The sequence below is a fragment of the Coffea eugenioides genome, chromosome 2, assembly GCF_003713205.1.
Source record: "Coffea eugenioides isolate CCC68of chromosome 2, Ceug_1.0, whole genome shotgun sequence".
Taxonomy (NCBI): domain Eukaryota; kingdom Viridiplantae; phylum Streptophyta; class Magnoliopsida; order Gentianales; family Rubiaceae; genus Coffea; species Coffea eugenioides.
The window spans coordinates 37,815,824-37,834,386 of record NC_040036.1 but is presented as its reverse complement, the minus strand read 5'-3'; the positions used below and the strand labels follow the sequence as shown (position 1 = coordinate 37,834,386).

General features: G+C 30.7%; 1 protein-coding gene across 1 annotated transcript; it reads right to left on the bottom strand.

Annotated features, from left to right (window-relative positions):
* Positions 1-15,841: 15,841 nt before the first annotated feature.
* On the bottom strand, positions 15,842-16,629 carry LOC113759662. Its single transcript, XM_027302237.1, has 2 exons — positions 16,311-16,629; positions 15,842-15,858 (listed from the first exon to the last, which is right to left on the bottom strand). The coding sequence occupies exons 1-2, from the start codon at positions 16,627-16,629 to the stop codon at positions 15,842-15,844; spliced, it is 336 nt and encodes a 111-aa protein (XP_027158038.1).
* Positions 16,630-18,563: the final 1,934 nt, after the last annotated feature.

Genomic DNA, 18,563 nt, shown 5'->3' with positions numbered 1-18,563 from the left:
ACACTGTGAAATCGGTATGCATGTCTTATGGGAGAATCCTTTTATGCCAAGGGTTGGCCTAGTATGAAAAATGTAATCCTCTGGGGTAAGCACCATACAATACCTGATGGATCTGATCGACTTATTGAGGCTCAATTGAAGAGCAATTTGAAAAAAATTGGACTAATTAAAACGATAGGAAACATTTGAGCTAACAGGATGAAGACAAATTCCGAATGGATTGATTGCTTTGGTTGGCACAAGAAGAGATGTCAAAAGTCAATTTAATAAAAAAGAACCTACTCTTAAAAAGATTACAATGTCTCGACTAGTTTCTTTGGTGAAGCGTGGATCGAAACTTTAAAAAAGAATAAAATGGTCAAATAGATCGAATAGAATTGATGGTTATAAAAAAAAATTGACCAGATTAGTCTAAAAGTGAATAAATTGGTCAAATGAATTGGATAAAATTGAGGATTTATTAAAAAATTGACCGAATTGTCCTAAAAATGAATAATGAATTGGATGGAATTGATGATTTATTCACAATTGATTGGATTGACCTAAAGTGAATAAATTGGTCAAAATCTATTGGATGGAATTAACGATTTATTCGAAAATCGACTGGATTGCTCCCCCATTTGTAGTTTCAAAACTCACAAATTTTGTTGCAATGCATTAGTCTATGAGCCTTTTAAAATCAAAATTTGGTATCGATATATTTATCATCTCGACAATGAGGAATTATTTTTGAATTTCTTCAATTTAATGTCCTTTATGCAAGGGATTTTACCAGTTTCGACAAAATGGCCAAAAAATGATTATTAAAGACTCATATTCTAATGCGCAAAATCTGTTCTATCATTCTCAATGTCGTCATCGTGGAAGGGATCAGATCCTACCTTACCTTGTGCACTACCTCTTTGGATGGTACAAAAATATAAACGTGCAAGTCTCATTGGATTACATATCCAAGATACAAGGTGGCTTATTCCTAACGTGGAATTTCCTATGCGGCATTCCCTCTAAGGTTGATGCATGATGCCAGTTTATTAAAGCAAGTAAATATGTGATAATAGGAATTAAACGTGATCTAAAGGAAACCTTTTACATGCCAGAGTAGGCCTAAAAATGAAATGTAATATTGAAATGCAAGAACTTATAATTTAAACGTGTGCGAATCTATCTACTAAGGTGAGTTCTAAAAAGAGTACTATGTCATGACTCTTATTATCTAAAGTTGGTGAATGCACAAAAAAACAAAAAGAGGTTAGTACAACAAATAACACATAACACGTTGGAACAATTAATGATACAAAAATATAAAGTAAAGAATGACGGGTAGAATCCCTCCCCTCGTGTCTAGTGTTTCTAGTTGGGTAAGGTCGACTCTATCCTAGGCAATTTTTAATATGAATGCATGAGGTTGGGCTCACTAATGCATCTAGACTCGATAAGGTTCAGACTCCCAAGCCTTCAGACCAAGAGGCGAAGGGTCATCAATCCCAAGACCTTTAGTCGGTGGATCGAGTGATCCCTCAGACATTACTACGTGCACGTCGTGCCACGGCTACATGTGCAAGTGAATCAATTCTAATCCTAACAGGGAGGAGTGGTGTGATAACCATTAAAAAGAAAATAAGATGTAGGGTTGTAAATAAATAGCGTATGCACGTATGAAGTGCTCCTTTGAGGGGAGGGATTAACATTAAATGCACGTGAAGGCTCTAAGGTAATATTCCCCACCCCAAATGCAAAGCGCGATACGAATAAGAAAATAAACAAAAGTAAATAAATAAACCATTCATCACATACACGAGGAACGAGAAACGAATACTAGTGTGAAATGCAAAACATCCTAAAAAATAAAAATGCAACCTAAAACATCTAAATATGATAAATAAAAAGGTTAAGAAGAGAAAAGACAACTAAACCAAGTGCTTGGACTCTCTAGCGTCCCTAGTGGAGACGCCAAGTTGTCGCGCCCCATTTTTCGGGATGGAAATATAAGTGTTTATAAAAAATGATGTTTCATTTAAAAATAAGTGAAAAGAATATGTGAAAAAGGACCTAGAATGGGATTTTAAAATATGCGACAGTTTGGGTCCAAAATTTAGTCTAAAAGGGTTTTTAACAAAAAATAGGAGTCGTCACTTGGTATTGAGTTTTGGTATACCAAGTCACCCAAAAAATATTTTTAACAAAATTAAAATAAAATAAAACCATTTTCGACAACTCCAGGTTTTTGAAAAACAAGAGAAAATGGGTTCGGGAGTTACAGTTGAAGAAAGGGAAGGCAAAGGTTCAATTAACTCAAACCTAAGGCACCATTTCAACCTAGTCTAAACTAGTTGCGAGATTTAGTCAAAATTTTCCTAATCTAACTCTTAATTTTATCACATTCGGATGTTTCCTACATGGATGCAAATATAAATTTATAAAATATCGAAAGGGACAAAATATCCATTCAAGGGTTTAATTGATACTAATCGCATTGATTGCCAAGGCCAAAATAATTCCTTGAAGGGGTTACGAGCATGCATGAATGAAATTTAAAGAAAAGAAAAAAAACTTAAATTATATATCTAGATATAAGTGGCCAAAGAATAGGAATGCAGCATAATGGGTACGGGAGACAAAAACTCCTGACATAATTTTCTTATACAAGGATCGATGGGGTATTTAAATTAAAGAGTTATAATCACCCATATCCATGTTCAAAGAATAATTCTCCTAATATGATCAAGCAAATGAACTAACTTATTCTACAATTTCTTAAATGAGATGCAATTTTAAATGATGTGATTAACACATATAAAGGATAGGGGAAAATATAATAGGGAATATCATGCAAATGAGAAAAGATCCAAAAAATGAAAATATGTATGAAAATGTAATGAATATCACACAAAGATGAATCTAACGCATAAACAATCTAAGGGTCTAGCGTTGGACTATCCCATTTCTAATAGTCCTTACTAGTGTTGGACTAACAAGTAAACGGAGGGAGAAACCACAATTAGCGTTGGACTAGTGTGGTGACGTCATGCATTAATAATACATAATAAAACAAATAAGGCATAAATTAAAACAAATAAACACATAAGAGCACATAACACGTAACACGTAAACAATATATTTAGATGCAAAAATCTTAGGGAAAGCGGATAAAGCATATAACACATAAGCCACATAAACACACAACCTGCCTATTATATCGGAGAGCCTAACTACAATCTAAATGGGGAAAGTATGAAATAAATCTACCTATCCTATCTATTACATTGGTCTATCTAATTACAATTTTTGTAAAAAAATATTACTTATCTATTACATCTTGAGGTATTAAAACACCTCTCAAATAATTAAAAAAGATTAACTAAACAAACATTAAAAAATTGGAATAAACATTTGAATCAAATAAATAACAAAACATATAAAAATATATAAACACATAAGAGCATGTAGGAGCACATAAGAGCACGAAATTGACATTTAAATGATAATAGGGGTACCTCCCTTTTGAAGTGGTGACTAAATGGAAGTCAAATTGCCCTATTTATACTCAAAATGAACAAAAGAATCATGACACCAATTTAATTAAAAATAATAATAATGATAAAAATACTAAATTTACATTAATATGTCAAATATAAAGAAACTTAAGAACATCTAAAAATTACAAGTTAAATATATTCAAAAGCAATATAATTAACTATTAAAGAGAAGAAACAATCATAATAAAGAGAGTCAAAATTCACTAGGGACTGAATTACAAAAATTGAAAAACTTTTGGGGTCAAGAATATAATTTGTCCAAAATTTAAGGGTTAAAATTAAATTAAAGATAAAGTTTAGGGTTTAAAGTGCAATTATTTTAAGGACCTAAGTGAAAGAAATTTAAAATGTTCTGAGCCAAAGTAAAATTACTCCAAAGATCAAGGGTTAAAGTGCAAATTTTGGTCTTTGCCATGGGTAAGAAAAAGGCCGTCGGACATTATTTTATTTCTTTGGGCCGAACACTACCTAAGCCCAGGCAAAACCCAAAAGAAATAAGCGGTCGAGCCCATCCTCTTATCACTCAAGCCCGACCAAAAAATGCATGGACTCTGATCTTCTAGCCCAACCGAAATCCAAAAGAAATAAACGAAAACCCATTTTCAAAACACAATCCAAAAATAACCACAAGCCCACAAGAGAAAAAAAACACTAGACTAATCCATTTTTCTTTTTTTCTTTTTCTTTCTTTCTTTCCTTTCTTTTCTTCCGTCTCTTCTTCTTCTTGTTCGGCAACCTGAAGCTCCTCACCACCGCCAGTCATCGCTGACCTGGCGGCTGTCGGCACCACCGCCGCCGATCGCTGGCAAATTTTTTCCGGTCACAAAATTTCATCAAAATACACCCTCTCACTCGATTTTTCGCGTAGGATAAAAATAACCCGAAAGTGGCCAAAATGCCCAAAAAAGCCCAATTTTTTATTTTTTTAAAAACACTATAATCACCACTAAAAATCTTGAAATTTATACCACAACACTTCTTACAACTTCTACAATACAACTATGATTTTAATTTGACAAGAAAACAACATAAAAGGGCTAAAATAAAGCAAAACAGCCCCTAAAATTCGTTTTTTCCATTTTGGCATTTTTTCAAACAGTTAACATGCGTACATAAAAAACATTTCCTTTTCCTCAATCTAGTTCATGCCATTTCCCAAATTTCAGCAATACAGCAACAACAATAAAAACCAGCAAAAGCAAGATAAATTAAAACCAAAATGTATCTAATATGCCTTAAGAAAAAACTGGAAAATACCTCAATGAAAGTGGAATTGCCTTGGCTGAAGTTTTTTTGATGCCTGTGAGTGTGTTGGAAAAATATTGGGAAAGAGAAAAGGTCGGGGGAAATTTTCTTCTTCTTCCGTGTTTCTCTTCTGCGTTCCAAGCCGAGAGAGTCCCCCATTTTTTCTTCCTTTTGTCCGTTAAGAGCCAGCCGAGAGAGGGAGGAAATTTTTTTCTTCTTTTCTATTTCTTTCCGTTGCCCAAGTCCGAGAGAGGGAGAGAGTGAGGAGTAAGAATGGAGTGTTTTTCTTTTTTGGCTTGTCTGTTCAGAGCAAAAGAAAAGGCCGAGAGATGTATGTTGAGCCCAAAAAGTGGAGTTTGTGTGTTAGGTTCACCAAAATGATGATTTTCCCCACCTAATGAAAAGAAAGGTGCATGGGCTAACATGATGAATTTTTTACAAAAAATGAGAAGAAATATTAATGAGGACGGAGTGTAGAAATGGGTTAATAGTGATTTTGGTAAAACAAAATGATTAGAATGATTTTGATTTCTTGATTTTCTTTTTTTTTCATTTTTTTCTTTTCCTAAAACAAACCTGCAAAAATGAGAAAATTACGCATTAAAATGTAAAAAAATAAATAACTTAGCAAATAGATAAAAATTCAAGAAAACATTAAAAATTGACAGAAATTTGGCGTCTACAGCTCTCTCAACGCATCCAATTTGGTTTCAAACTTATTGACATAAAACGATGTTGCACACGTCCAAAATATACTCTTTTGTATTTCAATAGGATAGAGCTTTTTGAAATTATTGTGTAAATGTCAAATACGGTGTCTATGCTCCATTCCAAGAAGAATATCTTCAATGGCAAAACCCAAACCCTGTCATATAAAATATGCAAAATTGCAGAAATTAGTCATAAGAAGTTAACTTTGCAACATTTGAATTTTCTAATTAACTAATGTTTAGTTGACTAAAATCATACTACCTTTTGCCTATCACTGATAAATGTCTATCTTTTTTTATCATGGATATTGAGATCAAACTTTAAATAATCAATGAATTTTGTCCAAGATCTCTTATTCTCGGAGTCTATTCCTGCATATACAATAAGATAGATACAATCATTAGCACCTATCCCTACAACTGTCAAGAGTACTCCCAGGTATCATCCTCTTACATTGCAACTGCCAACCCTAAGTACAGAGCTGCAACATTCATTAAAGTCATGTCCTTAAATATACTAACTATAACCTTCCTATTCGTTCATAAAAACTCCATGTAATGCCTAATAACAAACCTGATTTTGTAGATTTGTGATAGAAAGTTCTATCACATTGATGTTCTGGCCCTATCGTTCTAATCACAAATGTATCACAATTTAGTTCTATTGCAGCATAAGCAAACCATTTGCATTTGTCTTTCTTGCATTTTCCTCTAATCTTGTTCTTATCATTCTTTTCCTAACCATGCTCTTTGTCCCAATTCAGAAAATAAAATTCAACTGCTGTTTTAAATATCTTTGCGTCAAATAGTAAACCAACCAAAAATTGTGTTTTTCATATCGATTTCTGACTTAAATCTTTACATATTTCAGCTTCTTTCTCGAGGTATTTTCATTCAAGGAATCATAGTAACTATATAACTCCTATGTTCATGGAATATGATTCCTCTTGGGTAGGAATCTAATCACCATCATAAATATTAAAGTCATGGTTAGCAGTAACAGTTTCATTTATTTTTTGCTTTTGCTTTTTCTTGCCTATGTGCCTGTGCATGTCCCTCTTCTTTCAACATTAAGTATAAAAGTTTTCCCTCCAAAACCAACATCATATATACCAATCTGACCATTATTTACCCTATCATTAGTAGCAACACAATTCTTGTATATTATGTCATCCCCATCTTCCCTAAAATCATAGTCACTACAATGAAAACTTTCATCATCATTTGTTGACTCTAATTTTGTTTCATTTTCATCCCCTACACCTTCATCTTCTTTAATCATAATAAAAGCTCTCTGTTTACCCTTTTTTTATTTTCCTATAATTTATTTCTTTAGATACATCAACCGAAAATTTTTCAACCCCAAGGATGTCATCAAATATGATGTCCACATAGAACAAATCTTCATTTTTATTCTCACTTTCACTTTCAATAGTTAAGTAGTCTAAACTAGAATCCATGGATCTAATATGAAGGTCATGAACAACGTAAAGTTCAACCTTGCCATTTTGTTTACCTATACCAGCCATATCCATGACATTTTTTTCACCATCTATTTATCTAAGTATTCCTCTACCATATCTAGTAGAAATTCTAGACCTATTGTGACATTTTCATGACATTCAAGTAATAAGCCAATAACTCTCATAGAAGTTATGTTCATTTTAGAGGTCAAAATCTCCTCAAAAAGTTCCATGGTAGCCTCCAGATATTTTTGTTCTAATTCTTTAATGTATGCTCCACCATAGCAGATATATGGATTAAACATATCCGAGTCATCCCCTGTTTTATTTTTTAAAAAATGTAAAAAATTGCAATCATACTTTATAATTTACAAACACATGGTTATGTATATTATTGTCTGCTTTTTCAAGAATATGAAAGTAATATCACAAATTAATTTTATGGTCATAGATCACATGAACCCCTTTAAAAAAAAAAGAGAAAAGAAAACCGTTTTCCAATAACATTTGACTCGATCTTACTGTTAAATTACAATATTTTCTGTTTGCAATAAGATAAACCCTCACCAAACATGATTAAACTATTATCATAACAAAAGAAAGAAGATTTAAGTGCTTTAACTTATTCGATTTGTTTGATTCTCATTTCTCGAAATTGCTTCTTTCATGCACTGCATCACTGCAACCTCTATCATTCAATTTCCTATACCATCAAACTCCTTATTCATCATGATTTTCTTCAATTTTATTCCGCACCTCATTGACTAAAGCTTGAGATTTTTTCCAAGAAAAAGCTGATGTTTTGATTTTATGTTGTTATCAAGATTTTAATTTGTTGGTTGATTTTTTTATCAATTTTAATTCTTTTGTTATCGTCTAATACTAAAGTACCCAAAATATCCCCACGTAGTTGCTCAATTAGCAGCTTAATCAAAGTTACATTGTGGCACTGCTGCAACGTTCCTCAATTTGAAACCGCAAAATAAGTTTAGGATTAAATTGGTCAAAAACAAAATAGAGAGATAAAATCGATACTAGAAAAAAGTTTAGAGACAAAACTGGTTATTTTTCCTTCTTCAGATTAAAAGATCAACACTATTTATCATGAACTTTTCACAATTAAATGAAAGAAACAAAACAGTTCCTATGACGTTTTATTAAACTAGAAAGTTCTTTCTAAAAGAAAACAATAGATACTGACAAAGTATTGTCACCTCTTTCTAAGCTAATATATGTTAAATATGTAATTCTTGACAACCAACAAAAAAAATCAAAACATGACATTAAAACCTCATATAGAAGTCTAACAAATCTAAATCACAAAGAAATCATTACCATACTGTTAATTAAGTTTACCAAGCATACAGTAACAATTTTTTTACCAGCAATCTGAGTACCACCACTAAAATTCATAAAATGATTTGTTATTTTTTATCAAAAAAGTCAACATCTCCAACTGATGGACTCCCTTTGTCTTGATGCACATGAAAGTCAGGAATAGAAGATTGAGAAAAGAATATTACTAGATCAAACCTCATCTTTTGTGTTTGTATAATAGAAATAATTATGAAAATGTTAGGATACAAACATGGTATTGAATAAAATACAATAAAATCTACCATTACGAGAGAAATAAAATGAAAAATCCTATATATTGGGACAAGTGATGGTAGATGCACCATTATTTTCAGACACAACACTTCTACTTTAGGAGTTAGTGATCCACTACCAATCACAAAAATAATCTAAACTTAATTAACTTTGTAATGAAAAAACTAAAATAGAAAAATAATTACACTTACAAGATAAGTAGGTTGAATATGTGGTTGACCTATATTTATTGCTTCCATGATCTGAAAATGCAAGTTTGTTAAGTAAACTCTAAAAGATCATAATGCAATTATAAAATTAAAGTGAATTATGGAGATTAAATACTTGATTAGCAGGTATAAAAGATTTTCCTGTGGATAGACCTATACCATTTCAGTTTCCAACTCCACTCAGTGATTTATAATTCGCTGCTACTTCCTTACCACTGCTACTTCCCCTACCATTGACTGATTGTCTATATCTTTCCCTTCCAACTGTCACTTGCACAAGTACTAGATTGTCTATATCTTTTCCTATCTCATTCCGTCAAACTATTGTTCTAACACTACCTATTCCCCTAACCCTTCAATCTTTAGAATAAGTTGCTGAATTTCTCCTTGCACTCCTATCTCTTCTGACCCCACTAGAAATTCCTAGAGTTTTACCTCCACCTCTATTACCCCCATGCTTGTACTCATTTGTTGTCCTCTCGACTGTGCTATAGTAGTTGAACTACTTTTGTTTAAAGTTGTAGAATTTGCATGACTATTAACTATTGACTCACAACTTCCCTATCACTTGCAACAGAAAAGAAATTAAATTAATGATACTAATAATATTGCGCATCCTCTAATGTAAAGAGGATTGAAACTTACTTGTGATTCACTTTTAGATGTTTGTCATCCATTGGATCTTTTTGCTTATGTATATTTCTTTATGGTATGTCCTACTTGTCCGCAGTTACTACAGTGGTGTATAGTCCCTCTTCTGGTTACTCATGTAATAGTGGTATCACTCGTTTCATCTACAACAGTTCTTATTAATCTTGTAGCATTACTACCCATCTCTTCATTTGGCCCTCTCTATCTTACTTGCTTAGAACTTCCTGTTCTTCTTCTTAGTTGTGGAGGGTCTGTTGGATCAGATTGTGAGTCCATCCAATCCTTCCAATTTGGAACTGCCATAATCACTAACTATATACTTTTTTTTTTGTAACTATCTATACTATAAAATGGATACACATAATCAGCTGCTTCTTTGAGAAACCAATGGAGTGCATGCATATACACATAAGATACCTGTTATGTCCCACTCCTTGCACGTGCATGAACACATGAAATCTTCTTTCTTCTAAACCTTTCATGATCAACAAAATCGCATGATTGCATTTGAAATTCAATTTTGGTTTTTGAGAGGAGATTTGCTGTGGTTTTGAGAAGATTAAACAATTCTAAACTATTGCTTTCCTTTTTTTTTATTTTATATTTTTTAGGTCCCATATGCCTTTCACATGCCAATTTTCCCTCATAATAAGGTTAGAATAGGAATATTGCCCATTATTTTAGCGCCAAAAGGGTATTTTTGTTAAAACATGTAATTTCTAAAGATGACTCGATCTTTTTACAATGCTTCATCTAATGGGATCAACAGAAAGCAATTTTGACTACTAGTTGGTTAGGTAAAGTGTATTCTTTTAATTAAGGGGAGAGGGGGGAACTGCCATTACCCCTAACTTTCAAGAGGCAAAGTGTCAGTAACCCTAAATTTAATTGCAATATCTTAAGAGTAAATCTTATATACACTAATAATGTATATATTATCACCATTAGATCAATGATATATATGCAGAAATTAAATTTCAAATTCAAATTTTGTATAGTTGTTATTCATCCAACGCTAATAGTGTATACAATATCAGTGTAGAAAAGATTAATCCATATCTTAATATGTAAAAAGCGCCAATTCCCCTTATGAACAGTAACCATGACTAGTTATCGTATAATTTTTGGCATCATTAATGTTATTTTCTGAAACAACTTGCAACGATTGAAGTAGTTAGTGGCACTGGCTCATTTTTGTTCCCCAGCTCATTAGACATCATCAAACAAGCAAAGATCTCACTCTTATCTTAGACATTTTGATCCTCAAATCATTGACCAATATCTCTTCCTATACAAAATTCATTCACAATCTTTATAATCATCCATCTAACAAAAATCTACAGATGTGGATGGATTTCAAAACAAAAATCACTAAAAATGGATAAAAATTCTCTAACTTTGAATTCTCTAATTGCACTTCGTTATAAGCAAAAAAGCAATAAAGGAAAAAAAAGCAAAAGCAAAGTCAAAACAAAAAAGAAAATTTGAGGAATAGGGAGGAGCCATTGTTTGTCGACCAAAGGTCTCCACCGCTATTGTGGTAGCTAAATTTCTTCATCATAAAAGTATGGTGAAATTTCTTTGTTAGTTTTTTTGGTTATTTTCAGCATTTAATTGAAATTTTGTATTCCAATTTTAAATGCTTTTTCATGACCTTACTTTCTTGTTTGTGAGTTTAATTCAAACTAATAATGGTAACAAAGAAAATGACAAAGAAAAACTTGTTTGTGAGTTTGTAAAAATGACAAAGAAAAATTTTGAGGTTTTAGACCTTAAGTGAAAGTTGTAATTCATTATACCTAATGTTTTCTAATTTTCTTGGTTGGATATCTTCGCAAGTGTACAACATCAATGCATCGCATGTAGAGATGCCAACAAGTTTCCCACTTGCTTATATCATTTTATTTTTACTTGAAATCAGATCCTACCAATTTGCTTGCATTTACTTTTTGAGATTTGATATACTTTTCCATTTTCATTAAGCAGTGATGATATATACAATAGGATGTTAACTTTAAGTGCTAATTGTCAGAGTTTTAGAGATAATTAATAATCAAGAATTGGTGGCAACCTTTATATTTTTGCTTTTAAATTGTTGGAAAATATAAGCATACACATACTTAATTCTTAAAAAAATATACTCATAATTCTTTCAAAGAAGATATTTTGGCTACTGAAGCACTTGACTTTAGGTTGTTGATGTATTTAAAAATGGATAATTGATGGCAATTACAATCTTACTATAAATCTTTCAAACAAGAGCTTTTGGCAATTGAATTACTTGACTTTAGATTATAGACATGGATAAACATCTGCTACAAATTACAATCTAAAACTAAAAATTCAATAAGCTTTGTGACTTTAGAAATCTGTATGATAATTACTTGATTTGTCAAAGTATTTTATCAACTATTTACTGATATGTCAAAACAGAGAAAAAGGTAAATTTAAACTTGAAGTAATGCCATGTTTTCACAATTCTTATATTTTGGACTTTAGATTTAATAAAGTTAATGAATTTTTGTTTTTCATTCTTTTTTCCTTTTTTTGGTTGGCGCATTGTTGATTGCATGAAAACTGGAATTTATGATCTATAATTTAAAATTGATTTCGAAGTAATCATATTGAAATTTGATAACAATTGTACTAACCACCACATTAAAGCTTCAATTCATATGCAAAAAAGATAATTACTTTTCCTATTTTCCATGAGAGTTGAACTTTAAAAAGAATGGCTAGAATTGAATTCGATTTTGTACTACATTTTAGAATGAATTGGTTTGTGTTGTAATTTTCAATTTAAAGCTCTGGATTCTATTTAAATATTTTGAAAGAAATGGAATCAAAAGTTGATGAATTAAATGAATTTAATTTTGCAATCCCATGAAATGAAGTGGAGGCGTTGTATGCGTTATTTAAATTGTCGATCATGAATTGATCTACAGGGTCTTTTTACCATATTCTTGCTTAATGTAAAGGTTTATCCTTTTGTATGTGTTGCTGTGTGTTGTTCTTTTTATAATATTTGGTCTGTAATCTATGTTTATAGAGGTGTATTAGATTTTCCTTTCCCTAGACAAATCGGTTTCTGATTTTGCATACGTTATGTTTGTAAAAAGATTTCATCTATCATTGTTTCAAATTTCGTATGCTCAAAATCTTTTTATGGATCAAGTAAATGCTCCGCAAAGATTTTTGTTTTGTGTATTCTTTTGGAGCATTCATATTGTTTCTTGCATTAGTAAAGCAATGGAGTTAATAGTAAAAAAAATGGAATTGAATAAATAGGATATTCTTGATTCAAATGGAAATAAAAATTCTGTGCATATTTAGGTTTTGCTTAAAGGCTTATTATTAGGGGCTCCAAGAAAATATTTGGAAGCAACTTTTTTGCACATGTTTCCAGTTGCAATTTTTTTATTATTTGGAAATTCCTGGATCATATCCGAGTACTTCTAATAGACTTGGGACATCAAAGGCTTCCATGTTTATGCATGTTGATCTTTATATAGGACTGCATCTCCTTTCAAAAGAAAATGTCTTCCAGCTAATGATTTTTAGTGAACTATTTTTTATGGTGAATCATGTTTTCAATAATGCTACATAATTTTCAAAAAACTGCGACTTCTTACCAGTTACTATCATAATAATTGTATTAGATAATGGCTTGAATTGTTATGTCCTTATCTATTATCATATTGTGGTTGTTTTTTTCAAGTAGAAGTAAATTTAGCTTTCAATTTGTCCAATATGTTTAATGGGAAAAGCAAAAATGGGAAGAGAAGAAAGAGCTTTCATGTGAGTTTATTATGTGATAATAGAAAAGAGAGAGTTATGGTATAGTCCAAAGGAAGAAGAAGAAGACAACGAAAAAAAAAGAAAGGAAAGTAAGTGACGGCTACTGTTGCTTTATCATCCGGATCCTCCCCCTCCTTATTCATCGGCTATTCCTCCACATGAATTTCTCTCTCAAAGGCCATGAATCAAAATTAATTTATAAGAACCAAAAAACTTTGTCGAGACTCCGGAAAACAAGACTTCATTGGGAGAACAAGAAATTGGAGGATAGATCATATTATAATAAGTGATGGCACAACAAAGAAAATAAGAAATAGGAGCTAGGTTTAACATTTATTTGTTTTGAGTGCCCTCAAATTTTTTAATAATTGTGTTTCAACCTTTTATAGTTTTATTAAAGGATTAATCTTTCCTGCATCGATAGTGCATATACTGTCAGCATTGAATGAATAACAACTATGTAAAATTTGAATTTGAAATTCAACTTTGTACACATGTCATGAATCCAACGATGATAGTGTATACACTATTAGTGTATATAATATTTACTCTTTATTAAAATGTAAAATTAACCCATCACATTTTCCAAATTACATTTTTACTTATGGCTTTTAAAACTATTTAAGTAAAGTCCTTTTGGACTAAATCTAAACTTATCAAATAACTATGTAAAGTTGTAAACCACTAATTTAAGAGAAACTTTTATGTATTATTTTAATTATATATTGTTAATATATATTTATGATGTATTTATGACGTCATCCGATTCGACCCCCAATTAAAGTTGATCGAATCCATTGACCCCTGACTCTTGAGTTCAGCTGAGTTGATACCCAATCCAAATATGAAAACATAGCATAATAGACTATTGCAGTAGGTAAGATTTAGAGCTCTTTTTTACCTTTACTTTCGATATCTACTCTTTTATAATTTCAGAATAAGATCTCATCTACGTATAATCACTCACCATTTATTTTATTAGAGAGTAAAATAAGTCATTAACTAAAAACTATTTGTTAAAGAAACATAATTATGTCACAATTTTTTTTCACATGTGGTCACCAGCTAAGCAAACTTGTTAAACTATGCCTCCTTGCAATACTCTCCTCATTTTACCATTCCCAAATTTAGACTTCATGTATATGCAAATCTAAACTAGCTCTTTTAAGCTACTTAATTTAGAGAAACAGTTAATAGGTTAAAGTTATATCATATTCAGCATAATTTTATTCATGGAAATTGGTGCTCACTTTTTTCTACCTTTTGGGTCCATACAAAAGGAAAATAAAAGCCCAAATAGAAAACGAGCTTAAGAGTTAAGACGAAACCCATGCTGTTAAGTTACAATTTAGGCAATGGTTTTTGATATGGTCATATAATTTGTTAAGTGATTTTATAATTGGATACTACTAACTAAGAACTGTGACTTACCAACTACTGCTCACTTTCTGAATCTAATTATAGTATTTTACTTTTTTATGAGTTTTATTTTTATTTATTTGTTTTGTTATATTGGGGCAGAGGAGCTCCATTTAATAGGATGAACCTTTTAAAACAAAGAAAAATAAAAATGAAGTAGCTATTTGACCCAAATGGGGAAATATTTAGAAGTGTAGAAGTTACTAATATTTATACAATATATAATGTTCGAGTAATGATAGTTGGTGTAAACACTTTTTGTACTAATATATCTAGTATGCGTCCCTTGCATATTAGAAGTTACTAATATATGTGTTATACTTCTTTTGCATATTAACTTCGAAGGTTTATGATCATTGGTGTTGCAATGGTAATTTTTTTTGACATTTTCTTTCATGATCTTATAAGAGAATTAGCTTGAGATATGCACTTTTTGATGTACTTTGTCCTAGTATGAGATTTCTCATAAGTTGAAACGAATTGGTGAAAAAATCAAGAACATAGTATAATAATGGAATTTCCAAGAACTAGGAGAGGTAGAAAAAGATTAAAACATGCACATGAGGGAGGTGGAAAAAGGGTTGGGATAATGGGTAACTAGTCATGCTACCACATGGAGGTTTTTTTGAAAACGCTATGTTGAACTTATAATAGGATTGAATATTAAACCTAATTTTTGGGGCTTTTATTTTAAAGGCGTTTATCTTCTTCCTTTTTTTTGGGATTTAGTTTTGGGTTGCCTTTTCTTTTTTGCGTCATTTGGTGTCATTGTTGACATTTACTACTTTGGGCTTTTACTTCTTTTTTTTTTTAAATCTTTGGTTTATTAGTTTTGCCAACTTTCATTTTTTCTTCTTTTCTTTTTAGAAAATTTGCTTTCCTTTCTTTTTCAAAAAAAAAAAGAGATCTACAAATTAAAAATTAAAAACTAAAACAATAAGACTAAATAATAAATTAAAAAATCCTTAAAAAATTAGATATAGCATCTATGGTTGAAAATAAATGGAACCCATAAATTTGGTGTTTACTATAAATAATTTGGATATGTAATAACACATGTAATTGCTGAACAGAAAATAACAAACTTTTATCATTAGTACATATTATAATTTTTTTTCCATAGTCATAGACATACAAAAGAACGATGATCTAATAAGCCATCCATATAACTTTATTATACTTGTTTTCTTTATTGAACTTTATGGAACTGTATAACCTGCAAAACAATGAGAAGAAATTTGAAATTACAAAGACAACACCATAAAATACTTGCATCCATACTAAGCAATTAAGGTAAATTTATTTGAGTATGACATGACTTTTACTTGCCATGATCAATTAGGTTTTGTTAATGTCATTTTATATAACTCTCAATGATCTGACGTACATTCAAGTGACATGCTTACAAGATTGTGGACATATATGCATATGCTTACCTATGTCACAAAGAGAGATTGAAAGAGAGGTAGACATGCATTCTAAGCGAACTATAAAGAATCGATAATGTATTATTATCCTAATCTATAAGCATTATTGCGAATATCTAAAGAAGGAAGCTAGTTTTCTCATATTTTTTTGGGAACAATTTAGTAAGATTTTCAAAAAAGAAAAAAGAAAAAAGAAAACATAAGATATCTTAAGTCAATAGCAAATGAAAAATTATCTTACTTCCGCATTTGGTTCCATGAGGCAGTGGTTTTCCGCAAAAGCTAGAAACATAAATAGCTTTTGCTATGCTAACAATTTGTTCCACATCTTGAGTGATATAATGGCAGACACAAGGAAGATCAACAGTCTTTAAAACTCTGCAACATGATTGAGATGGTGCAATTTTTGGCCCAGATTTTTGAACATATTGCGAGCATTGTTGTATCAAACCTTGAAGGTCACCTTGGCATTGGCCTAAAACCATCTGGTTATGAAACATCAACACACTAGCAACAATGAAAGGGATAAGCACAATGAAATGGATCGAATGAGTTGCCATTGTTATTTTTCAAATAGAAAACTTATACTCATAGAGAGCAAATGAGAATGCTTTTAAAATATATAGATGAAAGAAGGATGACATTGGCAATTTAGAACTTTAACTGTGTCCAATGTTGCATATTTCACGCTACTATCTACACTATATTTCATGTGAACAAGACACAAGAAACTTGTGCATTTCTTGTCCTTTTATATAACTTTATAGACACAAGATTAAAGACATGAGAAAGCAGAATAGTCTTATGTTGTTGAGATTAAAAGGTATAAATATAGTATGTACATAAACGTACATATATAGTAAGGGAAAAACAAAAGAAATGAAAGAGTGCTTTTGCATCTACTTTTTCCCCTTAAATTAGAAGATTTACATTACATATACATATAATATGCCCTTTTCACGTGAACAAAGAATGAATCAAGCACTTTTTCTCTTTAATGGCTTTTTGAAACTAATTGGGAAACAATGAGAATTTTTAGATCACTTTTGTTATTGAAATAGATGCAATACACTACAATGAAATTGACAATTCTAAAATAATCCATGATCTTGGAAATACTTATATATAAGAATCTTAAGTTAAATTTAAATCATGGAAGTTCATCATAAAATACAAAGATTTGGAAATGATAGTTTGGTATCCATTATGTTCATGCTAAGAAGAAAAATTTAAAGTGAGTTGCCTGTATGTTCATGCAAAACTTAAATATGTCTATGTATGTTACATGTATCTTAGACAATAGATCTAGGGGCCGAGCCACATTTATATGACAGTTAGTTATTGCCCCCTCTCCCTTCAACTTTAAAAAAAAAAAATTAGAGAACAGGTTTATGAAAAATTTTTAAAATTTAATTTTGTCCTAACATTAAATCCCCTATAAATAATTAATTCTCTTTTTCTGTAAACCTTGCCTCCCCCTCCCCCCACATATTACCAAAATAAAATTCTTTTCCTTGGGATAGGTAATTGCCCCATTCCCCCAATATTGAAAAGTTAAATAATAGGTTAGGAAAAATTGTAAGAATTTTATATGTCCTATCAGTAGCCCCTTTAAAATAATAAATTCTCTTCCTCTTTATACCTTTTTGCAAAAATTATAAAAAAATTCTCTATATTTGGCCTATTGAGAGACACAAGTTTTTAAATCATATTATTAGAAGAGTGAAAATGTATTCAATATAAAAAAGAAATGCCACATGGAAATATATAAATTTTAAGGACTTTTAAGCCTTGATCTATAAATCAATAGATAATCTTTATTTTAGCTCATTGTTAATGTCGATGTTGTATAAAATTGAACATTTTGTAATTCTGTTAATTTTACTATAATTGTTTTGATATTGTAAAAAATTATGACAACCAACATTAGATTCTTATAATTGCAAAATTGTATATTACCAAAACATTTTATTATTTTTCTTTTGCTAGTTTTTTTTAAAGATACAAGAGCAATTGCATCCCTTAATTGGATCTTTTTTCTTGTATTGTTTTTGCCAATTATTGTACATCGAGCCAATCCACATATGAATTCAAAAAAAGTTGTATTAATTTTATGCAATAATTATCTATATGTTGTATGGATTTTCATCAAGTTCTAATAGCATTGTTTTAATAACTCTTGGCAAAAACACTAAGCATATTTTATGCCACTAGACTAAGAGTTTAAAATAAGGAACCATAATGGACTCTTCAAAATTGCTGAAATGTAGAATCAATTATTGGCTTTAAAAGAATTCATAAAAAACAAAAATAACCAAATATATCACCATGTTTGGTGCAAACTTGTATTTGGAATAATCTTGTTAAGAACATATAAGGATAATCATCATATTTGTTGTCATGGATGAGTCTTTATATGACTATAAAGAAGAATGAATTTGGTTTTGTTTAAGAAAGAATTAGGATTTTTGGAGGAGGTTAGGTTAGGTTGGGT